Here is a 12,597-nt window from a genome sequence, read left to right as displayed (position 1 = left end):
TAGGCCCTGTGCGGACCGCACCAACCGCACCCCCCTAGATACGCTACTGCTTTCCACATATTGAGAAGCCTTACAAACCTGCGGCCAGGGAAGAGGGAACAATTTTGCTGGTTTTCCAAATACTCCGCTATACAGTCAATTTTTTTACGCGGATTTTCGAATTAACGCGGTTTTTTACGCGGGTTTTTGAAATTGAGCGAGTTGGAAACTGAAAACGTCTAAGTGTTTATTGAGTAAAGGAAGGATCCGGAATGACCGTCAAAGGGGACAATTTTAGATATTGGTCGTAGAGCGTCTCGGATTTAGGGTTTTTGAATTAACGCGGTCATTAGGGGGTATTTATCCCCCGCGTAAAAAAACTGACTGTATTCTACGATTGCTTGAAAATAGGGAAAACCTGGAATCTGGAGAATTTTAAGCCTTATCACTAAAAGGCTTAAAATTCTCCAGATTCGCTGAAGCTAGTCAGATTAAGAAGAGGTTTTTTTATTTTTCATTTTATGCTATTCAAAATTATTTACTTATGCTGGTCTGATTACGCTCAAAATCATAATAGCGATTCTCGAAAATCAAGACAGAAAATTTATATTATATTTTTCGAAAGAAGAAAGCTTATCGATTTAATATAATACCAGCCTAAACCCGTATTCGGCTGAATTTTTATTTTCTGACGCTTAGAACAGGTTTCACAGGGATGAATCAACTATTTATATAACGATTAAAGTTGGTTTTGTTGTGGTGAACCCACGGCCAATAACTTTTTGACTATTGCTCACTTAGTCAATTAAGCATAGTTAACAGTTTCAAGCGAAGTGAAAAATTTGACAAGTGAAAAAGCGTAAATGTTCGCTTGCGAAATCTGTCGTGAAAACCCGTTTGTGGAACACGCAGGTATTTCACCAGCCTGCAGTTTACAGTTTAAGTGCAGCGAAATTCACGAATTTACTCCGAGCGAAGTGAAAATTGGCTGTGGCTTGCTGCTACTTTTTTCACTAGCGTTTGCATGCGTGAAAAAAGTAAACCCAAGGGAAAGAGATGAGATCCACAACCTTCGATTTCGCTGGATCGAATTTGTTTACAGTTCCAAGTGAAGTGAAATTTTTGCAGGTTGCATTTTTCACGAGCGTGAAAAAATGAACATTTTGTATGAGATTTTCACTTCGCTTGGAACTCTAAATAGGGCTTTAGTCGTAAGAATGCGCATTTGTAAGATAACTGACTTGACAGTCGATGTTCCTACGATCTTTAACTGTATTCTTGTAGAACTAACACTGCGTTCAAAATGATCTTCTTTTGTAAACTATAAATTATTCAACAGTGGTAGTTGCTACCTGTTTTCGCTGGAAGAGAACCATGATGTTCTACTCATTCATGGAAGAGATCTACCAGAAACACGTGCATCCCAAGTTTTTCAAAAACTTCATCAGTACAACATTTTGTGTCATTCGTATCCATGAAACTTGTCCGTTATGTAATCATCTTTTTTTTGGTTTTCTTTCTACCCGTTAACCCATTTTGTATAAGGGCTGCAACGCGTATGATCTTATCACGCACAGCGCCTTTCTGAGCTGGCATAATACAAATCGGTCAATTTTGGCTGCAGCGGATTTTCTTTCTATTTTGAACCACCGCAGCATGCGTTCAATTGACGTATACGCAAACGTATATTTACCAATAGCTGTTCAATCACTTTTGAAGTTACTAAAAGTAAAACATTTTGCCGCGTGTGGTAGAAGAATTCACCAAAAAAAGGTGGAAATAGAGTCGCATGCGTCAGCAGTGCGCGTTTCTGGCGTCCGAAGCATGGAACGTTCGGCGTTCTAGTGGGTTAGTTTGTCCTTCCCAAAATTCACAAGCGAGATGTATGTGGTCAAGCAGTGTTGTTTTTTTCTTTTCGTTATGTGAAACGTTTTGAACACTTTATCTAGTGGTGCGCGTTTGTTCATTATTAACTGGGGAACAACGCATGGCGTTACATGAGGCGTGAAAAACCGGTCCAAACCAGTCAGTGTAGAAAGGAGCGCAATAACGACGGACGGATTTTTTAGTGTCTGGTGAAATTGTCTTGGTTCGGCGGGTTTGTCTGACTCGAAAGCCATGGAATCTCTAAGCAACATATTTGCCCTAAAACAGCCAGAACGTGATCGACTGCTAGGATTGGAGACGGAAAAAGAGTACCGGCAGAGATGGATCTCGATCCGAGTAATTTATTTCACTGGATATCTGGTGTATCTAGCGTTCGGAATTGTGGCCACTTGTATGTGGCCCTATCTCAGAACTGTGAGCAGTTTTTAAATTCCAGTGCAGTTCTTGTTGCTGAATATTCAATTGTCAATTGTTTCAGCTGGATCCAGAGGCCGGAAAGGTATTTCTGGCTTATCTGTTCGCAGTACCTTCGGTGCTTCAACTGGTCCTTAGTCCTGTGTTAGGCTGGTGGAGCAACAGATTGCCATCAGTTCGAGTGATCTTAGTTCCACTTCTGCTGTCATTCATAGCAGGAGAACTGGTGTACGCTATAGCTGATGAAATTAAATCGCAGCAGAAATACGTTCTTCTGCTTTCGCGAGTGCTGATTGGAATATCCATGGTGGTTTGTGCAATATACAGGTCTTACATATCAGCAGCCACAACCTTGGCGGAACGAACAAGAACTACGTCCTACCTGTCGTTGGCTCACACAACGGGATTACTTAGTGCATCTGTAATTCAGCCCATTTTTTCGGGCTTTGGTGAGGAAGGCATTCGGATACCTGGGCTTTTTCGCATCAACATGCACACCGTCGTCGGATGGTTCTGCGCTTTGTTGGGATGCATAAATTTACTTCTTGTGATGCCTTTTATCTTCCGTGATCATAACATCGCAGTGAAGGAAGCGATGAGCGGTAAGGGAACCACCGTGAAAAAGGAGGACTCAAAAACGACGGAACTTCGCTATCTGCCTATCACTCTGATGTGTGTAGCGTTCGCTGTACTGATGCTCATCTATGCGGCTTTTCAAACGTGAGTACATGTGATTGTGATTTGAAATTGGAACAATAGTGAAATAACGTGAAGAATGAATCAATGTAACAACATTGGTATAATTAATTTCTTATATATGACGAACGGTTGAACACTCTTGAAATTTGTAGTCTTTGGTGCGAGTTTTCATACTCTCGCGGTTGAGCGCAAGCAGCTGTGAGAGAAAGACGCCGGATACTCGAGCACGTGTAATGCTGAGTATTCAATACATGAGCGACGAACGGCAGTTGCCATGTATCGACGCGTTTGTTGTTAACACTGGCCTCACTATTACATAGCAATCTGTTATTTAATCTGTTGAATGTGCGATTTGGTTCAATTGAGTGCATATAGTTTTAGCCGCTCGTGTTCGCTTTTGTCCCACGTGCTGTGATCAATATTGTGAAAGGCGTACTTCTTAAACATGTAATATCAGTTTGAAATTCTATTCTATTTTTCAACCTTGTTTCGCAACAAAAATAGAAAACTAACAAATAAAGTTCCAAATGGTCTCAAGGAATGATACTAGTCTAACAAAAGACAGTCGTTGTATGTTCGAATCTCGGCTCGGAAGTGTCAGTAGGAACGCAAGTGTCTTATACACTGATGGACCGCAAAGTCTGTGTTTAATAATCTGATCTGATTGTCAAATTCCAATACTTTTATTAAAAGTTGAATTAAATGATTTATTTTATTGCAAGAAGATTGACAATCAATCAGGTTCTATTCCACCGATCTTAACAAATTTTTGAGAAAAATTCTTCAAAGCATGTAGTTTATATAGGTATGAACACTATATTTTGTTTTCTTTTTTTTTGAATTTTTGAGAAAAATTCTTCAAAGCATGTAGTTTATATAGGTATGAACACTATATTTTGTTTTCTTTTTTTTTCGATTTCCGTATACGTTTATACTCTATATAAGCAAATTACCAAGTGTTATTCATGCCTATGCATTTTGGAGATTGGCAGATTTTGCCATTTGATATGGTATATCAGTGCGTCTTGAACTGTCCTACAGATCAGACGTGTTTTCGGTTGCTTGTGGACTGGTCTTCGACTGCCTATAGCTTCGAAGTATGTGTTTTGTCTGTGCGTCTTCTGAAGACTACCTGAAAGTTATTCCACATCAGTCTTTATCAAGACTACCTACTTTTGAATTTAACATTTGTTCTCAACTTTTTTCATGTCACCTGAAATGATAGGGCGAAAAAGAAACCGCGCTCACTACGAGGAGAAAGAGAGAGCAATCTCTCTCGGACAATTCGAGAGTCTGCAGCGACAACCCTTTTGATATTTTGCCTGTGCAAGAAGCCGGTGTAATGGAAGTTATAAGTACAATGGAATTTTTAGTAAAATTTTTCATTTGCTGCTTGAAAATTGCAGATTTTCCAAATTATGGAAAAATGCTAAAATTTCTCCAATTTGAAAACCGGATAAGAATCCAGCTGAGGTTTCAAGTTATCGACCAACGAGTTTGCTTTCTTCAATAGGTAAACTGTTTGAGAGAATTATTCTTAACAGAATGATGTCACACATCAACAAAAATCCAATTTTTGCAGATGAATAGTTTGGATTTCGCCATGGGTATTCCACTACTCATCAATTGCTCAGAGTTACTAATATGATACGAACTAACAAATTTGAAGGTTATTCCACTGGAGCTGCTCTTTTAGACATAGAAAAAGCATTCGACAGTGTTTGGCATAAAGGTTTGATTGTGAAATTGCAAACTGGTAATTTTCCAATTTTCCTAATCAAAATTTCAAAAAATTATCTTACTGATCGAACTCTGCACGCTGTCTATTAGAATTCAAAATCTGATGGATTTCCTGTCAGAGCAAGTGTGCCTCAAGGTTCAGTCTTGGGTCCAGTCCTGTACAACATATTCACTTCAAATCTTCCTGATTCGCCTCCAGGATGCACAAAGTCATTGTTCTGCGATGACACAAGCATTTCGGTAAAAGGAAAAAGTCTTTGTGTCATATGCAGTCGATTGCAGAAAAGTTTAGATATTTTTTCTTCCTACTCCCAATGCCAACTCCCAATTTTTCTTCCTACTCCCAAATCTCTCCCAATGCTTTTAAAACTCAAATGATAATTTTTCCCCATAAGACTAGGGCTTCTTTCCTTAAGCCAAACAATAATCACGTTATCAAGATGAATGGGGTTATTTTAAGTTGGTCTGACAAGGTTGAGTACTTGGGACTAATTTACGATGAAAAACTTATTTTCAAAGAGCACATTGAGAGTATACAGGCCAAGTGCATCAAATATACAAAGTGTTTATGTCGTCTCATTAACAGGAATTCTAAACTTTGTTTAAAGAACAAACTTTTGATTTACAAACAAATTTTTAGACCAGCAATGCTTTATGCTGTACCGATCTGGTCAAGTTGCTGTTCAACAAGGAAGAAAACGCTTCAGAGAATTCAGAATAAAATTCTGAAAATGATTTTGAAGCGTCCTCCTTGGTTTGGTACACTCGAATTACATAGACTTACTGGTGTTGAAACATTATAAGCTATGTCAAATAAAATTATTAACAATTCTCGACAAAAACAATTGAAATTACAAATTTCAAACAGTGTTGAGAAGTCACCATTTGTGATTGGACACACATTATTTATTTAATAATATTTATCATGAATATATAAGCTTCTAACAAATCCCCCCCTTTAAAAAAAGATATGGTACAATGCTCAGTTAAATGCAAATTTAATTAGTTACTAGCTGAATTTACCCGGCCTTGCTCGTTAAAAAATTGCTGTTTTTTTTAAATTTCTTTATTTTTAAATATTTTTTACCAACCAATCATTTTATATATTTCATTCTATTTTAGTTACAAACTTGTTTTTATACCACATCTTTCGTTTCTCCATCAAAAGCTAAAATAAATAAATTTCCAGGTGAGCCAACCCTCGAGTAAACGACATATAATTGACCATGGAAAAACACGATGATCTTAAATCTACTCCACATTGCTTAATGGATTGTCCCTGTGACTTATTTATAGTAATAGAAAATAGTGATAGACTCACTCACGTAAACTCTCATATAGATTGTCAGAGTATGTATGCTTGTCGACAAAAGCAAAAAGAGCTTATATTTGTTTTTCGCAAAATTTTGAAACCGGAAGTCGCCATCTTGAATTTAAAAAATATCGTTGGACTTTTTTTTCTGGTTTCTAAGGGTCATCCTGGTTCCGGAAATACAAATGTTGGGGGGTTTGTAAACGTTTTCCACAGTTTTAGACAGCTTCCCAGAAACCGAAAGTCGCTATCTGTTCTTTAGAAAAACATCGGACATCATATTCCGGTCGCTAGCCATCAACTTCTGGCCATGAAAATTATCGTATTAATTCAAAAAGTTCCCATAATGCATTATAAGACCTGACCTTCTTATCAATTAAACCCCCTCCCTCTTTAATAGTTGCCCCTCCCCATTTACAGCTTCTGAAAATCAATTTTGGGCTTCCAGACCAAAGGCCGGGAAATTATCGTATTCATTCACAAAGTTCTCATAATGCATGAAAAAACTTGATTTTCTTATCAATTAGGACCCTATCCTCCTTTGGAGTGTGCCCCTCCCTCTGCCCAATATTTCTATGACGACTTCTTTTGTACAAAGAACAAGCATGCCAAGTTTGGTTGAAATCGGTTCAGGCATTCGAGAGTTATGCTGGAACATACATACATACATACAAAACTTGTCTTTTATGTAAATAGATTTCATGAAAATGTCGAAATCTATTTTCTTAAGAGTCAAATGTCTTAAAAATGTTAAAGTAAAAGATGTTACGTCAGAGAAATGTTTAGAAAAAAATTTACTTTCTGTGAGTTTTTCAGCCCAGAATTGACGATTTATGCGTTTTAAAAACACTTTGAAACTTCGATCACTCAGATGTACGACTTCCCGAGGCCCGATTGTAAAGGCGAATTTAATTTTTCAGGCTTTGGCAAGGGCGTAGAATACATAAATCCCCTACATGCAGAGAGAATAATGACCGCCCGAAATCAAGTTTGATTTTATTAAACACATTTCTTCCACTAGATCCTGCTGAAAACTCAAAAAGAGTTTTCTCTATCACTTATAGTTACCAAGAAAGGAACCTTATCGCTACTTATTTTTCGTTGCCTTTTCTTTCACTGACATGCTATCGCCACTATTTCTCATGGAAAACAAGGTGTCTAGAAGCACTACTTCATTCCGTCGAAGGAATGACGGGAAAGTTTACTATTTCAGTTTATGCACCGGAAGGTTGCATCGAATGTCTGTCTATCTGTAGGGAAGAATTTTTTGACTATACCTGCTTCGAGGAAAGGACGATTGAGCTGAAGTTTTGCATAGGGACTTTTTTCGAAAAAATGAAAAAAATCGAAAAGTCGATTTCCATAGGCATTCGATAAACAATAGTTCGCATGATGTTCTCGAATTCACCATTGATTGAACTACGCAATGGTTTTTCTAAGCAGCAGGTGCGTTTTACGGTAAGCGCTATCGTTGATGATAGCAAAAAACACGTTTCTCCTATATTTTCATGGACTCATATCTTTATTACAATGTAAGCTGCATTGACAGTGCGTGACGTGAGCTGTTTTTTCTGAAGCTGATGATAGAGAGAAGCTCTTTCATTGTGCTTGCATAGGCAAGTATATTCATTTTGAGAGTTTGCAACGCTTCCGATGTCAACGAGGTAGTTCAATTTTTAACGCAACTCTCACAAAGCTTTTCCCGAGATTCGTACCAACTCGTCGCCCGAGGATGACACATTCGTGGACCAACAGATGCCTTCGCTGTCTGAACTCCGTTCTAGAATTTTGCGATAGTACTCAAACAATTCGTAACTCCGCCACTAAACAGCAGTTTATGCAAGCGAGCACTTGCATGTTTTTGAACAGCGAAACTTCGAGCTCCGTTTAAGGAATTTGCAACTTATTTGTGAAGCGCTCTACTAGTGTATTTGACGACGCAGTGTGCAGCCATCAACAGATTGAGGACGCGCTTGGAAATATCCCTTTTGGTATAGTTTCAATGTCCAGTCGTAATTTCGACAACACTGATATTCACCAGTTTTGGCCGCTGCAAAATTGTGTAAGCTGACGACTAGAAAATTTCCTACTGACGACTATCAGATGCCACAGAATATATATCGAAATGCTCAGTAAAAATTTCTGCAAGGAGAAAAACATCCCATTCAATGGAGCTATGCTTGACTTGGAGTTGAACTTCCGAGAGCACTATAGCATCGTAATCAATAAATTTATTTTTCGGTTGTCAACGGAATTTCGTGATCCTTACTGCCTACGCTTTGTATAGTATAGCCTAGTGTGAATCCTTTAAGGAACATTTTTTATCGCAACTAACTACTTCTATTTCCGTTCACACAATTTTAATGTTTTTAAAAAGAAAATAAGAATAAAGATTTTCGAATGTTTTTTTTCGTATAAATGTCAGATATTTGAGATATTTTCGAATATCTAATAATTTTAAAGTTTTTTAGAACATTCAACATAAGCATTTCAATAGAATTGAGTTTTCGAAGTGATAGGCTTAATGAGTTCAAAATTCATTTTAAAATGCAATCCCTACCATTACTTTAAACTACCCAACCTGCGACAGACAACGCTGAATCACTCTAATCCACCGATACCCCGACGACGCGATCACCATCCACTCAGTGGAATCCGCACACGAAGGGGATGTGCAACAAAATGGCACATCACTCGATTCTGCATGACGGTGCAAACGGCGAGGGACGAGGTAATTGCATTTCTACACCGGCTCCCAGCACGTGCCAGGTTTCGATAGCATCAGTTAAAATGAAGATCACATTTTAATAACGGAGCAATTTAGCAAAGTGGGCGCACTTGTGACTTCGGATGCTGCCGAATATCCGTACCTGCGCGCGCCGTTATCAAATGTGTCATATGAACTTGAGTTCCAGACCGGCGTCTGTTTATTCCCATAGAAATTTATGGGAAGAGTGCAGCGGTTGGTCGTTCACTAGTCCGACAACTACAACGCGGGACTTTGTTCAATTCGTAGTTAATTGGTTTGCGTGTCGATTCTACCCTTTTCAATCGTTTAGCTATATGCATATGTGGGCAACTGTGGCGGTCAGTGCAAGTCATGTTGTTCGAGTTATCTCCCATGTCGTCTAATACGTCATCGATGGCAGCTGATTGCTGCGCATAGTGGGTTTGTTGATGGTCCTATCATGATAATGCGTTATACAGGATATGGATGTGCATGCTTCGAACACATGCTATCCTGCAAAAAAGCACATGCGCCTTCATCGTTTGAACCCTTTTCATGACATTAGTTTCATCACTATTTGTTTCTCGTGCTATTACTGTCAACTTTCTAACTGACAAGGGTAGAAGGATGTTGTGTTAGTGAAACAAAGGCTATACTGTATTATGATAGGAATCCAGTTGATTGGGAAGCGGCGGAATCACTACTTTATATGGCTTTACTTCTATTTGAATGAAAAACATGTGAGGGTAATTACCAAGTACTGCAACTTTGTTGTGTCACACTTTTTTCAAGTCCAACTTGCATTGAATTCTGTGTATAGTGAGTTTTTGAAGGTGAGATTAAAAAAACCATACAATGGTTTTATCGCACTGCCGAGTTCTGACCACTGTATCCCGCTGTACGTCCACATTGAAACCCGCTGATTGCCTATCGGTGTTAGAACTCATGATTTATTTCAGTATCGAAGCTCGTAACACTCGGGCGCTTTCGCGGTTCGCTGGCCGGAACACATTCTGCAGCCTTTGCCTATAGATTTCTCCTGCCTTAGCTAGATACTACTATTTGCTGCTACTTTGATAAAAAATTTAGTAAAGGTAGTCGAGCGAGCCGGGCTGCACATTCGATTAGGACACTCCCGATCGATAAGATAGCGTTCAATACCGAAGCGTTATTACAACGGATAAGGTGTATTTTTTTTTTCTTAAACCCGTTCTCCCGTTCTGATTGTGTTGACTCACGTTGTTTATTCGTGAGCGAATTTTCCCTGTTAGGGAAGGTCAGTTGAGTGAAAGTGATGGCACAGTTTTTGAAATGGATATCGTTGAAGCAACCGGAGAAGGAGCGTATTCTTGGACTGGAAACACAAGCCGAATACCGACAGCGTTGGATTTCCATTCGCGTGTTGTATTTCACGGGATATCTTATGTTTCTGGCGTTTGGAATCGTCGCCACCGGGATTTGGCCTTATTTAAAAAGTGTAACTATTGAAAATTTGATCACTTAGTGGCTTCATTGATTGAGTTGAATAATTTCGATTGTAGCTGGAGCCATCGGTCAGCAAGGTATTCTTGGCGTATGTGTTCGCTGTTCCTCCGTTGGGGCAGCTTATATTTAGTCCTTTTATCGGATGGTGGACTAACAAGCTGTCATCAATCCGTGTGCCGATACTATTGTTGTCCACTATCTTCACTATTGGGAATGTGCTGTACGCAGTCCTTGGAGAGTTTGAGGACCATCGAGAATACATCCTATTACTGTCAAGAGCTTTGGTGGGAGTCGGAACATCTGCAGTCACGATATGTAGGGCATACATCTCGGCAGCTACCAGAGTGTCGGAGAGAACCAAAACGATTTCCTATATGGCGCTGGCGCAAAGTTTAGGATTGATGGTGGGACCAATATTCCAATCCGCTTTTGCCGAGCTAGGCGAGAATGGCTTCAGTTTTTTGGGATGGTTCCAGGTCAATATGTATACCGTTGCTGGATGGATTTGTGCCATCCTGGGATTGATCAATATGGTGCTGTTGATGCCTTCAATTTTCGTCGATAGTCCAATCGCGGTGAAAGAGGCAATGAAGAGTCAAGGCGCTGCCACCGCGAAGGAAACTTGGAAGTCGGTCCAGCTGCAGTACTTCTCGATTACGACCATGGTGGTGGCATTTTCGCTGCTGATGTTTGCGTATGTGGGCTATCAAACGTAAGTGATTTGGTTATTTATGACACTGTCGAACCAGTCGACACCGCACTGTAGAGTGATTCGGGCTTGGAATTTATTGGATATTTAATTGGTTGAATTGGAACTGATGAAATATTGTTCTAGAGTGTCAATTGGTTGTATATTCAACTTTTTGTCTTCGTCAATGACGTCGTTATTGGGGTTTCAAGGAAAAAAGTGACATTAAAACTCCAGACAGGGACGTTGGAAACCACGAGACTCTTTCTCTTTTTACAAAATTGACACTCATTTGGATGTGTGGAGGAATTTTCCTGCTATTCATTGTAGTTGTTAGAAAAAAATTCGATTCTTTAATTTCTGAAAGATCCAACGAATTGATAAAGGTTCTTTTGTATTTTATTGTAATTATAAACAAATTAAATGTCAAATGCTCATCGAATAGAAGGACAAAAATTTTAAATTCATTATACTTTCGATATTGTTTTCAAGAACCTGGTCGGATTCGCAGGAATTGTTTTACATTATTGTTTTGTACCTGTGAAACAAGTGAAAACCGATGTTGTGAAAGTATAAAATGTCGGCAATTGTGCTTATAGTAGCAATAAAGTCTACTATTGAATTTTATGCACAATCAAAATGGTGCATATTTGTTACAATGCGAAACAGACTCAAATAAAAAAATCAAGTTTTTTTCAAAATTTTCGAGCCATTCAATTGGTTTTTAAGCTTTTGGCACCAAACTGATGATAAGTATTGGATCCTTGAAATATTATCAAAATGTGCTTAAAATAACAATAACCATGTGAAAGTCATGATCAAACCGTTTTTTTTTTGCCGTTAAGGAGGGTTTGAGACCCAGGTGAACTCATCATTTGATATTTTTTCGGATTCCTCAGGAATGTTTACATTAAATGTCAAATTTACCAGAGGTGCATATATATTTTCTATTTTGGAGGTGGGATTTTTTCTATCTTTTATGTCCACATTAATCACCATGCGTCTTCATGGAAAAAAGCGACTGCAATCCAGTATCATGATACAAATTGTATTTTGCCGTTTTGAAAAATTCAAGATCCAGGAGAATCTATTGTTTGATATTTTTGTATTACAGTGGCTTTTCCCAATGGAGACGCATGGTGGTTGAGGCAGACATTGAATATTGAAATGATTTTATCTCCAAAATTAAATTATACACCTCCGTGAAATTTTTTCTAGAAAGATCCAACAATTATATTTAATTTTATATCAAAAGATTTAAAATCGGTTAAACGGCTCAAGAGTTACAAGTTTTTGAAAATTTAAAATTATAAAAAACTTGATCTTTAGACAACTCTGTGACAAAAAGTATTGGTCTGAAATTTTTCGATACAGAAGAACTATGGCGATTTTCAGTATGCTCGGGTAAATTCCTTTAGTATGGAATTGCTGAATACATGGGCCATTCTATCTCAAGTGTGCAGGAGAGAAGATATGGCTCAAAACTAGGTAATTGTTCATATAGAGTCACTGTAAAAAACTACCAACTTTGGTGCCGATTGGTGCAATTTTTCATCGAAAGCCATTGTTTTCTTTTTTTATCTTTTAACTTTTGTCATTCGGATCCTTTGCTTCCTTTTAATTATGGCCGCAAAAACATACTGTCTAGAAACTAACTGATTCATT

The 12,597-nt window shown here is 38.4% G+C and overlaps 1 protein-coding gene across 4 annotated transcripts in view; it reads left to right on the top strand.

The window, feature by feature from the left end:
• LOC129720978 (major facilitator superfamily domain-containing protein 8-like) overlaps nt 1–12,597 on the top strand; it is a 34,243-nt gene that overhangs the window by 18,778 nt on the left and 2,868 nt on the right. Inside the window, exons 1-2 of one of the 4 annotated variants that reach the window (XM_055672964.1) lie at nt 1,329–2,280; nt 2,345–3,000. The exons of 2 other annotated variants lie outside the window; for them this stretch is intronic. In XM_055672964.1, the coding sequence (XP_055528939.1) occupies nt 2,098–2,280; nt 2,345–3,000 (839 nt within the window). In that variant the 5' untranslated portion in view covers nt 1,329–2,097. Of the gene's footprint in view, nt 1–1,328; nt 2,281–2,344; nt 3,001–7,557; nt 10,237–10,300; nt 10,957–12,597 lie in introns of those variants that run through there. One more of the 4 variants, XM_055672963.1, reaches the window with a different exon arrangement.

This window comes from Wyeomyia smithii, chromosome 2 (assembly GCF_029784165.1).
Source record: "Wyeomyia smithii strain HCP4-BCI-WySm-NY-G18 chromosome 2, ASM2978416v1, whole genome shotgun sequence".
NCBI classification, from domain to species: Eukaryota; Metazoa; Arthropoda; class Insecta; order Diptera; family Culicidae; genus Wyeomyia; species Wyeomyia smithii.
Note: the sequence above shows the minus strand (reverse complement) of the source record. Positions and strands in the feature narration are given on the sequence as shown.